At 43.1% G+C, this 17734-nt stretch overlaps 3 protein-coding genes across 3 annotated transcripts; 2 read left to right on the forward strand and 1 right to left on the reverse strand.

The window, feature by feature from the left end:
- Positions 1-1626: 1626 nt before the first annotated feature.
- On the forward strand, positions 1627-7029 carry LOC109199618 (E3 ubiquitin-protein ligase TRIM39). The gene is made up of 2 exons (XM_019354942.2): positions 1627-1768; positions 5096-7029. The coding sequence occupies exon 2, from the start codon at positions 5105-5107 to the stop codon at positions 6761-6763; it is 1659 nt and encodes a 552-aa protein (XP_019210487.1). The 5' UTR covers positions 1627-1768; positions 5096-5104; the 3' UTR covers positions 6764-7029.
- Positions 1775-3609, forward strand: LOC102077019 (zinc finger BED domain-containing protein 1). Its single transcript, XM_005463624.4, has 2 exons — positions 1775-2549; positions 2713-3609. Exons 1-2 carry the CDS (start codon positions 1996-1998, stop codon positions 3386-3388), a joined length of 1230 nt encoding a protein of 409 aa, XP_005463681.2. The 5' UTR covers positions 1775-1995; the 3' UTR covers positions 3389-3609.
- A 1121-nt stretch (positions 7030-8150) lies between the features above and the next one.
- On the reverse strand, positions 8151-8844 carry LOC112846397 (H-2 class II histocompatibility antigen, E-S beta chain). Its single transcript, XM_025905898.1, has 2 exons — positions 8787-8844; positions 8151-8700 (listed from the first exon to the last, which is right to left on the reverse strand). The coding sequence occupies exons 1-2, from the start codon at positions 8833-8835 to the stop codon at positions 8360-8362; spliced, it is 390 nt and encodes a 129-aa protein (XP_025761683.1). The 5' UTR covers positions 8836-8844; the 3' UTR covers positions 8151-8359.
- Positions 8845-17734: the final 8890 nt, after the last annotated feature.

Here is a 17734-nt window from a genome sequence, read left to right on the forward strand (position 1 = left end):
ACCTACGCCCTGCCCTTGATCAGGTACCCTGCTGGGGTAATAGGCTGGCCAAAAGAGGAGATAGAAGCCACTGACATAAAGACAAGAAAGCTCCTTACCATACATGGAGGGTTTCACCCCAAGTCCAGCACCCTGAGGCTGTACGCTAAGCGGAAGGAAGGGGGCCGGGGACTGGTGAGTGTCAGCACCACAGTCCAGGATGAGACAAGAAACATCCACGAATACATCACGAAGATGGCCCCAACTGACAGCATGCTCAGTGAATACCTCAGGCAGCAGAAACCCAAGAAAGAGGAGGAACCATCATGGAAGGACAGGCCCCTGCACGGTATGTACCACCGGCAGATAGAGGAGGTGGCTGATATCCAGAAATCCTACCAGTGGCTGGACAAAGCTGGACTGAAAGACAGCACAGAGGCACTAATCATGGCAGCACAAGAACAAGCTCTGAGTACAAGATCCATAGAGGCTGGGGTCTATCACACCAGGCAAGACCCCAGGTGCAGGCTGTGTAAAGATGCCCCAGAGACAATCCAGGACATAACAGCAGGGTGCAAGATGCTAGCAGGCAGGGCATACATGGAACGCCATAACCAAGTGGCCGGCATAGTGTACAGGAACATCTGTGCCGAGTATAACCTGGAAGTCCCAAGGTCAAAATGGGAGATGCCCCCAAGGGTGATGGAGAATGACCGAGCTAAGATCCTGTGGGACTTCCAGATACAGACGGACAAAATGGTGGTGGCTAACCAACCGGACATAGTGGTGGTAGACAAACAGAAGAAGACGGCCGTAGTGATAGATGTAGCGGTTCCGAATGACAGCAATATCAGGAAGAAGGAACACGAGAAGCTGGAGAAATACCAAGGGCTCAGAGAAGAGCTCGAGAGGATGTGGAGGGTGAAGGTAACGGTGGTCCCCGTGGTAATCGGAGCACTAGGTGCGGTGAGTCCCAAGCTAGGCGAGTGGCTCCAGCAGATCCCGGGAACAACATCGGAGATCTCTGTCCAGAAGAGCGCAGTCCTGGGAACAGCTAAGATACTGCGCAGGACCCTCAAGCTCCCAGGCCTCTGGTAGAGGACCCGAGCTTGAAGGATAAACCGCCCGCAGGGGCGTGCTGGGTGTTATATATATATATATATATATATTACCATGATAATCTGACAATACATATAATATTGGCCATATTATATTTACATTACCACAGTGAGATGATTTTAGCCTCATAAACAACGTTAGCTGATTGTTATTTACTAACTAATCTTGAAATGACTGTTCAGTACAAGAATGAAGCCCAACTATCATGTTTTACAGTCCTGTGGTCTCAACTAATCAAAGTGATGTCATGACAAAAATGAATGACCAACAAAACATTTTTTCTCCTTCATTTCTGTCACACAATGCTGTATGACATGTTTCTCGCGGTTAGTATCATGGTTGCTAGGCAACCTGAACAGCGCGACGAAGGCTAGACTGTCTCATTTCACAAGCCTCTCACTTCCGCACTTCTCGTACTTATAGTATTCACCGTACGTAGTATGCGTAGTGCGCGTACTTCAAGCGTGCAGACCCTGAATTGGGACACAGCCACTGAGTACAGACCGGCTGATAAAGGGAGAGGCAGGAAGAGGCGGAGCAGAGACGAGAAGTTCAACGTCATTTTGCAGAAGTGAAAGTGTGAGAGAGCAGCAGCAGAGCTGCAGTCGAGTCCTGTTTGTCTCTAAAAGAAGATTCACTGGAGTCCATCAGGTTTCTCTCAGCAACAGTGGTGAGTGCAGCTGATCACACTTCCTGTTTCTACATAAATCTTCACTCTGTTCACTTCATGCTGACTCATGAGTGTTACAATCTGCCCTCGAGAGGAACCATTGTGTCGAGACTGCACACTTTGGGGACCAGAGGGCTCAGCAGTGCAGCAAGCTTGTGCAAGTAAGGAACGTCGCTCTCACCGGAGACCACTGGACTTCGGTGAACAACGATAATTACTTGGGGGTCATGGCGCATTTTATTGATAACGACTGGACTATGCAATCGTTTGCACTAACAGTGAGTAAAACTGAAGAGAGACACTATGCTGAGGCGTGTGCTGACCATTTTCTGAATGTTGCAAACGAATGGGAAATCAAGGACAAGGTAACCACGCTTGGCACCGACAGTGCTCGTAACATGGTTGCAGCCGCCAGACTACTTCCATTTGAACACATGCCCTGCATGGCCCACATTCTGCAGAGTGCGATCACAGTTTCTCTTAATGACAGCGGATTTGAAAGGGCTCTGGCCAAATGTCGCAAGATTGTTGGACATTTTAAGCATAGTCCAAACGCTCAGGAATTAAAGGCACAGCAAGCTGCACATGGACATCAAACAGAACCGCTTGTTCAGGACGTTCCAACAAGATGGAACTCCACCCTAGAGATGATCAAGCGGATCCAGAGAAACAAATCTGTGCTCACCACCATCCTGACTCAACAAAACAGCACAGTGACCATGCTGACTGACCAGGAGCTTGACAGACTGCAGAAGCTGGAGGAACTACTTGAACCTTGCAGGTAAATCATTTTGTTTCTCATGATTGTGTGTCTATCTTTGTGTTCTAGCTTTGTTTTCAAGTATGTTCTCCACCTCCACCTCTCTGTGTATTTTCATATGTGGTATTTATGTTTGTCTCTGTGTGATTAATAGAAAAATACAGACTTGATCTTTCTATTACAGATATGTTACCGAACTGCGGGGGGGAGAGCGCTATGTCTCCTGTTCCATGGTGTTGCAAGCCTTGTGTCATTTGTTCTGGGTCATGGAGCCCTTGGATGATGACCCAGTCTACGTTGTGAAGTTTAAGATGGTTTTTACCACAGACCTAGCTCAGCGGAGGGCCAGCAGCAATCTCACCTGGCTGAAGATCGCTACTGCCCTTGATCCCAGGTTTAAAGACTTTAAATGCCTTTCCAAAGATGAAAGAAGAGAGGTGTGGGCATCAGTACATGACCTTCTGATGGCAGAGACGGATGCACACCAACCATCTGCTCAGACAACAGAGGAACCCTCAACAAAGAAGAGCAAGATGTCCATCTCCTTGCTGGGTTCTCCTGATTCAGATACAGAGGAAGAGGAAGATGCTATAGACTGCTGTCTGAATCTGTACAAAGCAGAGCCCAAAATTGACATAGGAGAGTGTCCACTACAGTGGTGGTTAAAGAGAGAAGGAGCACATGCCAGGCTGGCACCTATTGCACGCAAGTACCTGTCAACCCCTGCAACCACAGTGCCTTGTGAGAGCTTATTCTCACTCTCAGGTCACATCATTCAAAAGAAGCGTGCGTCTTTGTCATCAGACAATGTAAACAGAATAGTCTGCCTCAGTAACTGGCTGAGTGCACAGAAGGACTGAGCCAGATTGCTCCTTTGAAGTGAAAAATGTTCAACATTCCAGGTTTTCAGCTGTGTCTTTTTGTGTTTTAAATGCTGAGTTTTGTGCACCCTTTATTGTTATGATATTCACTTTAACCTGTAGGCCTGGGTTCGGTCACTGTTGATGGCCTTAAAGGTGTTTTGTAAGTTTTCACTGTGTTAAAGATTGATGAAAACTATTAAAATTCTCTTTGAATTTCAGCATACATTCTTTGTGTTTATTCTGCATTTACTTCATTGTGTTGCATAAATGTCTGTTACAATCTTAAAATATAAAGTTGAAAAAATGTAATTGGAGCCAGAGTATTGATCAAATAATTGCGATTAATCGCAATTAACAACAGAAAATTGTGAGATTGGTTAGTTAATTTTTTTTAATCTATTGACAGCACTAATATATATATATATATATGTATGTGTATATATATGTATATATATATATACGTATACGTATATATATATATGTATATAAAGCCTTTGATACTGTAAACCAGATCTGACTTAGTGTATCCTGTAAGAGTCACAGATGTTCCTGAATCATTCAGAAAACAGTCGATGCTGCACTTTATAACTTTGTGCGGAAACATAAATCTCATGATTTAAACAGATGTGTTTAAATCATCCTGATAATTGAGGCCTTAAACATGTCAGAGTTCACACATCAGCTGTGATATTCAAGCTGAACTGGATCAAACATGTCATCAGACACAAACATAGATGATGGTGTTTAATCCCAAAGCTTATTGAAACAAACTGGAGGACAGAATTCCTCCTTAAATGTGATTTTGATCAACAAAATCCACTGATCTCATTTTCACACACAGGCTTTATCATGGTGGCTTCTTCTCTACTAACATAATTCTTTGATTTGGACAAACAAATATATGAAATACAAAAATAAATCAATGTTTTCTGAGGATCCAGAATAATTGAATGATGTATCCCAGCGAGTGACTGGAAAAGTTCATCTTCTTCCATATCCTGAGTTTGTGAGGAGCTGTGATGTTCCAGTATCTGTGAGAGAAAACAGGACAGTTTTTAATGACGCACAAATGGACCAAATATACAGACACCACTGAATAAACATGTTCTCATAAATGCCATTAATATACTGGATCAACAGTTAATAACACATTTCTGAGGTTTATGATTCATTGTCCTCCTCACTGTCACTTCTATTGGAACAGTCACTGTTTAATATTAATGGCTCGTTGATCTGGACTTACAATAAGAAGTATTTAGTCACCAACAAGGTCCAAGTTTACTTCACAGTAATTGATGGAAAATATCCAACAAACTGATTTATTCAAGTATAAAATGATCTGGATGAATCTTGGACCTTCTGTAAAACAGTCAGAGAAACAATTTCACATCTTTTTAACGACTGTATTTATCTTCATCCCCAAACATTATTCTGTTCATCTGGACGCTGCACTGTACAGCAGACACTACGATGTTAAGTTTGTGTTTGGGATGAACCAGTTTGTGTCTGAGTGTGTTGCTGGGTCTCCACCAGTTACTCTGAGAACTGAAGAAGCTTCTCTGATGAAACGTCTTCAAGAAACTCAAAGAAGTCCAGACGCTTTTCTTTCCAAGCTCCTCAGACTACTGACGCTTGTTTCTCTCTTTTTAAAAATGAAATTTAAAGTGAATTTTGAATCAAATGTTTCTTTTCTGTCTCCCTCAGAGTGCAGACATGTCTGCTGCCAGCAATCTGCGATCTGAAGATCAGTTTCTGTGCTCCATCTGTCTGGATGTGTTCACTGATCCAGTCTCTACATCATGTGGACACAACTTCTGCAAAACCTGCATCAGTCAGCACTGGGACACTAATGGCAGACAGAAGTGTCCTATGTGTAACAGAGTGTTCAAAAGACGACCTGAACTAGACATCAACACGTTGTTCTCTGAGATGGTTGCTCAGTTCAGACGTGAAGCTCAGCAGAAAGCCAGCAGCTGCAGCTCAGAGCAACAAGCTGCCAAACCAGGAGAAGTTCCCTGTGACGTCTGCACTGGAACCAGACTGAAGGCCCTGAAGTCCTGCCTGGTGTGTCAGACCTCCTACTGTCAGACTCACCTGGAGCCTCATCTGACAGTGAAACGTCTGAAAAGACATCAGCTGATTGATGCTGTGGAGAACCTGGAAGACAGGATGTGTACGAAGCACGATAAACCTCTAGAGCTGTTCTGTAAGACCGACCAGACATGTGTCTGCGTGCTCTGCTCTGTTTTAGACCACAAGAACCACGAGTTTGTTCCTCTGAGAGAAGAATATGAAGGAAAGAAGGCAGAGCTGGAGAAGACAGAGGCTGAGATTCAGCAGATGATCCAGAAGAGACGACTGAAGATTCAGGAGATCACAGAGTCGGTGAAGATGAGTAAAGATGCTGCAGACAGACAGAAAGCAGAAGGTGTTCAGGTCTTCACTGCTCTGATGGAGTCTGTTGAGAGACGCCTGAAGGAGCTCATGAAGGAGATCGAAGACAAACAGGAAACTACAGAGAAACAGGCTGAAGGTCTCATCAAAGATCTGGAACAGGAAATCTCTGAGCTGATGGAGAGAAGCTCTGAGGTGGAGCAGCTCTCACGCTCTGAAGACCACCTCCACCTCCTCCAAAGCTTCTCCTCCCTGAAAGCTGCTCCACCCACCAAGGACTGGACAGAGGTCAGAGTTCATCCACCATCATATGAGGGGACTGTGGGGAGAGCTGTGGATCAGCTGGAGGAGACAATCAGGAACCCCATGAAGAAGAAGCTGTTAGAGGCTGAGCTGAAGAGGGTGCAGCAGCATGAGGTGGATGTGACTCTGGATCCTGATACAGCTCATCCTTATCTCATCCTGTCTGATGATGGAAAACAAGTGTACTGTGGTGATGTGAGGAAGAAACTTCCAGACAACCCAGAGAGATTTTCTCTGTGTCCTTGTGTTTTAGGAGAGCAGAGTTTCTCTTCAGGCAGATTTTACTTTGAGGTTCAGGTTAAAGGAAAGACTAAATGGGATTTAGGAGTGGCCACAGAGTCGATCAACAGGAAGAGACAAATCAGACTGAGACCTCAGGATGGTTTCTGGACTGTAGGGCTGAGAAATGGAAATGAGTACAAAGCTCTTGCTGGTCCTTCAGTCCGTCTCTGTCTTCATCCTGGTCCTGAGAAGGTGGGGGTGTTTGTGGATTATGAGGAGGGTCTGGTCTCCTTTTATGATGTAGGTGCTGCAGCTCTGATCTACTCCTTTACTGGCTGCTCCTTCACTCACAAACTCCACCCATTCTTCAGTCCCTGTCCTAATTATGGTGGTAAAAACTCTGCACCTCTGATCATCTGTCCTGTCAATCAAACTGAGTCGATCAACGACTGATTTTATTTGATGAATGATTGATTTTTCTTGAAGGGACCAAATGAACATATTGAGTGTAAATCCTCTACAGTCTCCATGTTTCTATAGAATCTGGTCATCAGGACTCTGATTCACACTTTGATTCTCATGGAGTTTGATTTGAACAGAAGAAAAGTTGAATCAGGAAATGTTCCCACTGATGGAGACTCGAGCTGAAGAGCAAATATCAGAGAATAAATGTCCAAAAGCTTCATTTACAATAAAGTTTGTTCAATGCTTTGAGTGAATCCAGACTCATGTGTGGCTGTTATACGGAGCATCAGAGTCCAGCTGAGTTATGTTGGATACAAACTGCTTATTTTGGCTCTGTGAGGATTTTTGTTGACTGAAAACTGATAAGACGGATAATATTCAAAGAACTCTGTAGAGATTCATGCATCCATGTTCTCCACCTGCAGGTGTGGAGGAGAAAGGTGGAGCACAGACTGCTGCATCCTTCCAGTCACATCATTTTGATGATTATATTTCCATGTTGTGATGATTTGGGTTAAAGAGAAACAGAGTTGAACGGCTGCAGTCACAGCATGAAGAAGATGCTGAAGCTGAGCTGTCAGTGAACATGTTTCACTCTGATTTGATTTGAAGAATATAAAGTGTGTGTGGCTGCTGACAGCTGCAGTCTCTGTTAGTCTGCATGTTCAACACACACACAACTTTCCCCCTGAGGCAACGATCCAGCAACAACACAAAGAACAGCTGCATCACACAAAATAATAAATAAATAAAAGCTGCACAGCTGTTTGTGCAGCCTGACACATCAACAACTGTCTGCTATGGAAACACCACACAGACAAAGAGTCATAAAGTCTGTGGAGAGGATTACGGGAACAAAACTTGCCTCCATGGACTCTCAGTACACACTATCAGACAGCTTCCCCTGCACAGGAGTCTTGAGCTGGTTCTCCTCATGTTTCTCTTTGTTTCTGATGTTACACAGTCACAGGTTGAGTGTGTTTATATTTCACTGATCAGTCAGGTCAGCCTGTCAGCACAGCAGCTGTTTCAGCACTTTAGCTCACTTTACTGCAGAGATGCTGTAGAGAGTGAAACACTTCACACACACAGATTAAATAACAGCAGTCACATTTATATGTGTGTGTTATGATAATAACTTTATAATTGTTGCCTCATATTGAATAACTCCACTGTTACACTGAGTCATAGATCTGAGCTGTAAATGTTTGCAGGTGTGAAGCTGCTAAACAAGCTGTGAAGGTCACAATCAATAAATAAAGTGCAGACATCAGTGTTTCATATTTATCATATTTAAAATAAATGAACTAGAAGAAAAGAAGGAAATAATTAACCTGTCATGCTGCTTCATGCTGTTAAAATATGTATATGGAAATATTAAAAAACAAATGTGGATGATTTTTCAGCTCAAAGAGTATAAAAAAATAGTATCACAATCAGTGTGTTATGAGGAACAGCTGCAGTTTGCCTGTGTCACCAGCAGGGGGCGCCGCAGGTTAGATTCGTTCTCTGGCGTTTTATGTTCCGTGATCGATGATTTATTAAAGTTATTAATCATCAAAATTAGCTGCAGCTGGGAGTCCATCATAAATGATTCAGAGTGAGGTCAACAGGAACACCTGATGATGTCACACAGACCACCGCACGCTCACCTGATTTAGACATAAGTTTGTGGTATCTAACATCAATGTTTGGTTTGCAGTACGTCCCCTTCTGAGCCCTCATACTAGCCAGCCTTGCAGGAATATTGTTCCAGGTCTCTGCGGTCTTCACTCCAAAGTCAGTGAATCCAACAAACTTCCCCACATTGCTGTCAAACCTGATGATCTCTATCATGTTGTAATAGTAAGAGTCGGTGAACTGGATGTCCTTCAGCTCAGTGGAGTTAAAGTCACAGCGAGACAGTCTGTAAGTCATGAATCCATCTGAGAACAAACAGAACTTCAGACTGAGGGCGAATCATGTCATTGATCAGTGTATTAATGATCACTGGTGAGCGGATTGATGGTACCTGCTGTGCTGAGGCTGACGAAGAGGAGGCAGAGGAAGGATGAAGCCATGTTTCTAAGTTCTCATGTTAGATTCATTTCTATAAACACTCATTGATTTTTCTTTCACCTGCTTTTATCAGCAGAGTCTTCATCAGGATTTAGTTTGACATCTTTGTGTTTGCAAAGACAAATTCAGACATCATTAATGTTCATTCTGTTAGAGCTCAAAGTCTGACTCAACACACACACACACAGAATCCGTCATTAAACTTTATTGATATATGAAAATCTGAAACACGGTTTGATGAACAAAGACACATTATAGCAGTTTATGAACACACTGAGGTCACATCAAACTGATCTCAGTCTCATCTCATTTACTTTTGTGGCAGGAACAGAGTCCAGGTAAATCTGCTGGTGGTGCGAGAGCAGCTGAAAATAGCTTTGCTTTGGATTCCAGAGTTAAACTTTATTGACACCAACGGCTGACGGCACAGCTCATACAGATGTTCCATTATTAAGCACGTCAGGTGAGGCAGGTAAACAGGAACCAGACAGAACAAAGGATCTGATGCTCATTACAGGCGAAGTCTGCACACTCACCTACAGCACAGTCACACTGATTAGGAGCTCGTCATAGAATGACATCATCACCGTGAGCCAATCACAGACACAAACACAGAGAGAAACATGAAGCTCCACATCTGGAGACACAAACACAGAGAGAAACATGAACCTCCACATCTGGAGACACAAACACACAGACAGAAACATGAACCTCCACATCTGGAGACACAAACACAGACGGAAACATGAAGCTCCACATCTGGAGACACAAACACAGACGGAAACATGAACCTCCACATCTGGAGACACAAACACACAGACGGAAACATGAACCTCCACATCTGGAGACACAAACACAGAGAGAAACATGAAGCTTAACATCTGGAGACACAAACACAGACAGAAACATGAAGCTCCACATCTGGAGACACAAACACAGACGGAAACATGAACCTCCACATCTGGAGACACAAACACACAGACGGAAACATGAACCTCCACATCTGGAGACACAAACACAGACGGAAACATGAACCTCCACATCTGGAGACACAAACACAGACGGAAACATGAACCTCCACATCTGGAGACACAAACACACAGAGAGAAACATGAAGCTCCACATCTGGAGACACAAACACAGACAGAAACATGAAGCTCCACATCTGGAGACACAAACACAGACGGAAACATGAACCTCCACATCTGGAGACACAAACACACAGAGAGAAACATGAACCTCCACATCTGGAGACACAAACACAGAGAGAAACATGAAGCTTAACATCTGGAGACACAAACACACAGACAGAAACATGAACCTCCACATCTGGAGACACAAACACAGAGAGAAACATGAAGCTCCACATCTGGAGACACAAACACACAGAGAGAAACATGAACCTCCACATCTGGAGACACAAACACACAGAGAGAAACATGAACCTCCACATCTGGAGACACAAACACACAGACAGAAACATGAAGCTCCACATCTGGAGACACAAACACACAGAGAGAAACATGAAGCTCCACATCTGGAGACACAAACACACAGACAGAAACATGAAGCTCCACATCTGGAGACACAAACACACAGAGAGAAACATGAAGCTCCACATCTGGAGACACATACACACAGAGAGAAACATGAAGCTCCACATCTGGAGACACAAACACAGAGAGAAACATGAACCTCCACATCTGGAGACACAAACACACAGACAGAAACACGAACCTCCACATCTGGAGACACAAACACAGACAGAAACATGAACCTCCACATCTGGAGACACAAACACACAGAGAGAAACATGAAGCTCCACATCTGGAGACACAAACACACAGAGAGAAACATGAAGCTCCACATCTGGAGACACAAACACACAGAGAAAAACATGAAGCTCCACATCTGGAGACACAAACACAGACAGTAACATGAAGCTCCACATCTGGAGACACAAACACAGAGAGAAACATGAAGCTCCACATCTGGAGACACAAACACACAGACAGAAACATGAACCTCCACATCTGGAGACACAAACACAGAGAGAAACATGAAGCTCCACATCTGGAGACACAAACACACAGACAGAAACATGAACCTCCACATCTGGAGACACAAACACAGAGAGAAACATGAAGCTCCACATCTGGAGACACAAACACACAGACAGAAACATGAACCTCCACATCTGGAGACACAAACACAGAGAGAAACATGAACCTCCACATCTGGAGACACAAACACAGACAGAAACATGAACCTCCACATCTGGAGACACAAACACACAGAGAGAAACATGAAGCTCCACATCTGGAGACACAAACACACAGAGAGAAACATGAAGCTCCACATCTGGAGACACATACACACAGAGAGAAACATGAAGCTCCACATCTGGAGACACAAACACAGACAGAAACATGAAGCTCCACATCTGGAGACACAAACACAGACGGAAACATGAACCTCCACATCTGGAGACACAAACACACAGAGAGAAACATGAACCTCCACATCTGGAGACACAAACACACAGAGAGAAACATGAACCTCCACATCTGGAGACACAAACACACAGAGAGAAACATGAAGCTCCACATCTGGAGACACAAACACAGACAGAAACATGAAGCTCCACATCTGGAGACACAAACACAGACGGAAACATGAAGCTCCACATCTGGAGACACAAACACACAGAGAGAAACATGAAGCTCCACATCTGGAGACACAAACACAGACGGAAACATGAACCTCCACATCTGGAGACACAAACACAGAGAGAAACATGAAGCTCCACATCTGGAGACACAAACACACAGAGAGAAACATGAAGCTCCACATCTGGAGACACAAACACAGACGGAAACATGAACCTCCACATCTGGAGACACAAACACAGACAGAAACATGAAGCTCCACATCTGGAGACACAAACACAGACGGAAACATGAAGCTCCACATCTGGAGACACAAACACACAGAGAGAAACATGAAGCTCCACATCTGGAGACACAAACACAGACAGAAACATGAAGCTCCACATCTGGAGACACAAACACACAGAGAGAAACATGAAGCTCCACATCTGGAGACACAAACACAGACAGAAACATGAAGCTCCACATCTGGAGACACAAACACAGACGGAAACATGAACCTCCACATCTGGAGACACAAACACACAGAGAGAAACATGAAGCTCCACATCTGGAGACACAAACACAGAGAGAAACATGAACCTCCACATCTGGAGACACAAACACAGAGAGAAACATGAAGCTCCACATCTGGAGACACAAACACACAGAGAGAAACATGAACCTCCACCTCTGGAGGCAAACAGGACACACAGGATGACATGTATGCCTTTGTAACTATATACACTCTACATCTATCTGCACTGAACATGTGTGCTGTAACTTTCACGTAGGCTCTTGAACATGAGATGTTTTTAATCATCCTGGGTTATTAAGTGACACCAAGAAAAGAAGCCAAATCTGGAACCATTTTGATGTTGTTGACAACACAAAGGCAGAGTGTAGAGGATATCATATAGAGCCGGCTCCACTAACAACCTGCACAGGCTCCTGAGAACTGTGTGGTGGATTTTTGTGTGATATGTATAACTATGTAACTATATACACTATATATCTATCTGCACTGAACATATATACTCTAATTTTCACTGTAACTTTCATGTAGAGTCTTAAGCACAAGACATTTTGTTTCACCAAGGTTTATTAAGGTTTTACAGTAACAGGGCAGTTAATGCTGTTGAGAGTTCACCTGTATAACTCACTCTCCAGCTCCGGTAACTAACCTTCCGTAATGCACACTCAACGTCTTTCATGCAGCACAACCAAAACAGTAACATTGTAACAGAGATCCTGAACACATCACGATAAAATACTACACACACACACTTTGAACCTACACTGAAGTGTTTTAAGAACCTATGTAGTTATAAGATTATATATTAATAATTAGGATTAATGTGTGACCTTTGACCATGTTGTGACCTATTGTCAGAAGGCAAAGCAAAGGGTTAACCGAAGGGTGTCCCTTTGGGCAGGGCCCTCAGGCAGAGCCCTGCCCGTACCCTGGCCTGTACCTGACCCCTGCAGCTGTGTTTGGGCGCGTGGGAAAGTTACCCAGCAGCAGGGGGCGGGGATACTGGTCCCTATATATTAGGGGACCAGAGGACACCCCCAGCACTTTTTCCCCTCTGCTGTTGCTCTCTGTCCGGCTCTGTGTTGCTCTGCTGTCTGTGCTTAAGGCTGTACACCCTGGGGTTTTGCTTTGCTTGCTTTCTGCTATGTAATTTTCTTGCTAAATGTCTGTATGTATTTTTCCTGCTGTTCATATGATTCAGTGTATTAAACTCTGTTCTAAGAATTCTACTCTTTTACAGAGCATCTTTTTGAGTGTCTTGGTTTCAATTGGATCTAAAAGGGTTGGATCTCCACATCATTGGTGGGAGAAGGTTATCAGGATGGCTTCAAAATTTGCGACCACAACTGTCCACCCATCAGTGCAATGGGAAGATCAAACAGTGAGTTGGGTGTGATATTAATGAAGGTGCCAGTGTGTCTGCAACTGTTGCTGCTGCTGCATCTACAGCAGGATGCAGTACACCACCACAACCACCTGAACCAGCCCAGAGCCCAAAGCAAAAAATATTTTAAATAGTTAAAATTTGAATTGTAAATAGACTATAAAATACAAAAAACAAGTTTTTTTTTTTTTTTTTTACATTTTATGTGGAGTGAATAAATAAAAGCACATTTACATAATAAACATATAAAGAAAAAACCCAATTTTTTACATTAGTCATTCATTTTATGCATAATTTTATATGGGTGTTGATAATAAATTAGTTAAAGCAACAAAAAAAAACAGAAGAGCCCCAAGAATGAGGTAACTAAGACGACTATGATGATGATGAGCACTATGACATGACATGGAGGGAAAATACACAGACAACCTGACAAAGAGTGAATGAAACACACACTAAATACACACAGGAGGTGATCAGGGCAAGTGGAAACAACACATCTCCAAATATAATATAAGAAATTAAAATACAGTCAAAAAGCTGGATCACAGCTCTTCCCAAACAAGTAGGAATGAAGGCAAAGTAGCTACACTTGAGCATTTTAGAGGGAAAAGAAACATTTAAATTCAAAGAACAAAAATATCTGTCTGGGAAAAGAAAACAGAAATAACAGCTGTGTGATGCAGAACTGATCAAGTTATTGAATCACTAGAACAGCTGATTAACATCCACATATGTGGACATCACATTTTGGGTTGTCTGGACCATTATAGACATTATACTGTCACTGTTCGATCAACATTTAAAACAAATGTCCTCATATGTGGATCTCATTTTTACTGCCCAACAAAAGAAGCAAATTGCACTTTATATGTTTAAGGAATAAACTGAGAATGAGAAAGTAAGAGATGTAGGAAGTCACACACACACTGGAGAGAGTGATTAGACAGTTTGTGAAAGAGGAAACATGTAAGTGAGAGGAAAAGGAAGTTAAAAAGGAGAATTCAGAAACAAGAGAAAGAAAAGGGAGAGTAAGAAGAGGTCGAGCTCACAGGAAGAGAAAAAGTGGAGCAAATGAAAACAGTTACTTACTAACTGATGTTTGCACACACTCGCAATAACGACTCTCCTGACATGAAGGAAAACAGATAACTGCTCACAGATGAAGGAGCTCACCAACTGAAGGGTACAACACAGATCAGCAGGCCAAGAGCCTGTGGAGGAGAGCAACACCGGCAGTACGCAGGCCTGGGTCACCGGTGGGGCCTGCACAAAGGTGGAGTGGAGGAGTCAGACGGAGGACGACGTCTAAGGGTCGGCAGGCGTAGGAGGGGAACAACTATCACCTAACTATCCATCACATCTGCAGTGGACCACATGAAGCAGCTGCATCACTGATCCTCCCAACAAACTCCTAAGATTAAAGCCCAGAGCTCCAGCCCTGCTGTTACTGTATTTCATTACTCTGTATTTATATGTTTATGACAACAATGACAATAAAGTTCACTCCTAATCCTAAAAGAAGACAAATAACAGGAATTAGGCCACATGTAAGCATTAACAGGAGATCATTAAAGACATCTTCATTATTAACACTCCTACATTAGAATATTATTGAAGGTTTAGTCAAAGTTTAATAGATAAAGGCTGCAGACATGACTCTTATTGACACTAACAAAATACACAGACTGGATCAGAACCCAGTTACACCTGGGACAGACTGGTTTATATGGCTGTACTAACTTTATTTAAAGAAGGTAAGAAAATGGCCCCAATGAGCATCACATTATTGAAGGGATGAGACCTACACAGAGGGATTTACATAAACGTTACATCATTTAGGGATTATGTGTTGTGGTGCCGAATGGCTTGATGGTAAAAAGAGTTTCTGAGTCTTGTAGTCCGAGCAGACCGACTCCTGTAACGTCAGATGGTAACAAGGAGAACAGCTGATGTGCTGAGTGGCTGTGGTCCTTGATGATGCTGTGTGCTTTGCAGAGACACTGCTGGAGATAAACATCTTGAGTGGCAGGAAGCCTCATGCCAGTGACGTGCTCTGTGATTTCCTGCTGCTGCAGAGCAGCTTCTGCTCCAAACTGTAATGCAGCTCGTCAGCAAGCTCTCGGTCTTAGATTGTAGAAATTTGAAGGGATGTTGGCGTTCATGCCAAACTTTGCAGATATGTAACATGGAGGGAGGAGCAGATGTGACCTTTGACCAGCCACTCAAGGCACTTCATGATGACGGATGTCAGTGTAGCTGAGATATAATATACTGAGTGTGAACATTTTCAAAACTGTATAGTATATAGTTTTTTTTATTGTGTAAATTTGATTTTTGTAAAACTAAGGTTCCACATGTCACTGTTGAAGTGAGGCATTAATCAGTGTGACACCACTTTAAACATGCTGCATGTGTGGGGGTTCCAGCCAGAGCTGCATGGACTGGTGAGGCACACTTTCTGTAGCTCCTCTCCCTGTACTAAATTATACGTTTAAATTTGGTGTATTTTTCTTTAATAAGTATTAGTTGTTTTGGCTAAAAGCTCCCAAAATGTTTTTGATTACTTTGAACGAGGAAAATAGTAATTGGAACTGCTTTTAATCTATTACACCATCCGTTTATGTGTTCCTTACTTGTGCTAAACAGGGATGAGCAGAGGCCTGCTGTTGCTGTGTGACACTGATTTTGCTGCTGCACTTTGTCTTTTAGGTATGTGTATATGTATAGGTTTTGTTTTATGTGTATAATGAGTTCATGATCTGAGGCTGCACACTGAATAGTATTTTCAGCCATGTTGGGAAAAGTTAAAGTTGTTTGAATATGTATTGTGTAATTGATCCATCTTCGTGGGGATTTAAATATTACAAGTTATTATTAGTGGCTTATTTTTGACTACACCTTGCTTCATATTTGTCTCTGTTTTACCCCACTATAACATTTGATTTTAAAGTGGCTGTTGAGAGAAACCACACCATTGTTTTGATAGATTGTATTTTCTTTTATATATTGTGAGCAGAGCTGCATGGACTCCACACTGGGATGAGGAGAGGCCTGCTGTTGCTGTGTGACACTGATTTTGCTGCTGCACTTTGCCTTTTAGAAATAAATCCAGTTTCCAGCCAGTCTGTGTCTGTCGTCACAACGCAGTCAACCATTTGAAATCTGCTACATCAGCACAACAGGGCGGTAGTATTTCAGACAGGAGACCACTGATTTCTTAGGAACGGGAATGATGGTGGTTGTTTTGAGGGATGTGGGGACCACTGACTGCCTCAGGGAGAGGTTGAAGATGTTGGTGAACACCCTGCCAGCTGGTCGGCGCATGCTCTGAGAACCCGGCCTGGGATGCCGTCTGGTCCAGGAGCTTTGTGAGGATCGACCTTTTTGAAAGACCATCTCACAGCTTCTGTTTTAAGAGTTAAAGTTACAGCCTCACTGTGCTCCTGAGGATAGAGGAGCGGCTCCTCGTTGTCTGCATCAAAATGATCATAGAAGTTGTTGAGCTCGTCTGCGAGAGATGCAGTGGGCTGAACACTGCCTGTGTTTTCCATCTTGTAGTCAGTGATGCAGCGTGGTCCATTCCACAGTCGCCTGGCATCAAAGCTGTGGTAGCTGGACTCCACTTTGTCCCTGTAGTCCTTTGTGGCCCCTTTTCAGAGGTCATACCTGGCTGCTGTATATGCATCAGAATGCCCTGAGTTAAAGGCAGAGGTCTGCACTTTGAGCTTAGCAGGAATGTCCTTATCTACCAGGGTTTCTGATTTGGATATTTGCAGACGGTGGTTTTAGTGATGATATCGTCCATGCATTTTCCAATATATCCAATGACAGAGTTCATTGATGTTGTCATCAGCTGCATCCTCAAATATCTGTCGGACCTCCTCACTCTCACTGTCTCATTTGTAATAAAGTTTTGCTGACTCAGAGCTCCTGTCTGTGCTGATATATTACGGTGCAAACCAGAAGGATTTACATTACATGTATTATTGCAAATTACGGAAAATGGGGTGTTAGGCAAATTGTCTGCCTCAGAGTCAACCACCCAAATATGTAACAAGGTCCAATTAGGGAACTTCGTATGATTGTCTGTAAACTGAAATTCATGCATGTCTGTGAAAATGTGTATGATTAGTCTAATACAGCTACTTTAGCTTTTCAATGGCTCCTTTACTGTAAGAACAAAGGCTGTCATGCTGTCGTGTATTCAGCTCAAGGTTAAACAGCACGAAATCATGACACCAGTCATCTCAAGCATTTATAATGTAATGGTAAATTATAATAATAAAACATTAACAAAGCATAGTTTATCTGACCCTCTTTTAGCAAGAACT

Source organism: Oreochromis niloticus, linkage group LG3 (assembly GCF_001858045.2).
Source record: "Oreochromis niloticus isolate F11D_XX linkage group LG3, O_niloticus_UMD_NMBU, whole genome shotgun sequence".
Classification (NCBI taxonomy): Eukaryota; Metazoa; Chordata; class Actinopteri; order Cichliformes; family Cichlidae; genus Oreochromis; species Oreochromis niloticus.

What these genes read in the sequence shown, in the direction of transcription:
- LOC102077019 (XM_005463624.4), top strand. Translation starts at nt 1,996, where the DNA reads ATGGCGCATTTTATTGATAACGACTGGACTATGCAATCGTTTGCACTA. An exon ending in GAACTACTTGAACCTTGCAG is followed by an intron (nt 2,550 to 2,712) that starts GTAAATCATTTT and finishes TTTCTATTACAG; the next exon opens with ATATGTTACCGAACTGCGGG.
- LOC109199618 (XM_019354942.2), top strand. Translation starts at nt 5,105, where the DNA reads ATGTCTGCTGCCAGCAATCTGCGATCTGAAGATCAGTTTCTGTGCTCC.
- LOC112846397 (XM_025905898.1), bottom strand. Translation starts at nt 8,835, where the DNA reads ATGGCTTCATCCTTCCTCTGCCTCCTCTTCGTCAGCCTCAGCACAGCA. An exon ending in CGTCAGCCTCAGCACAGCAG is followed by an intron (nt 8,701 to 8,786) that starts GTACCATCAATC and finishes GTTTGTTCTCAG; the next exon opens with ATGGATTCATGACTTACAGA.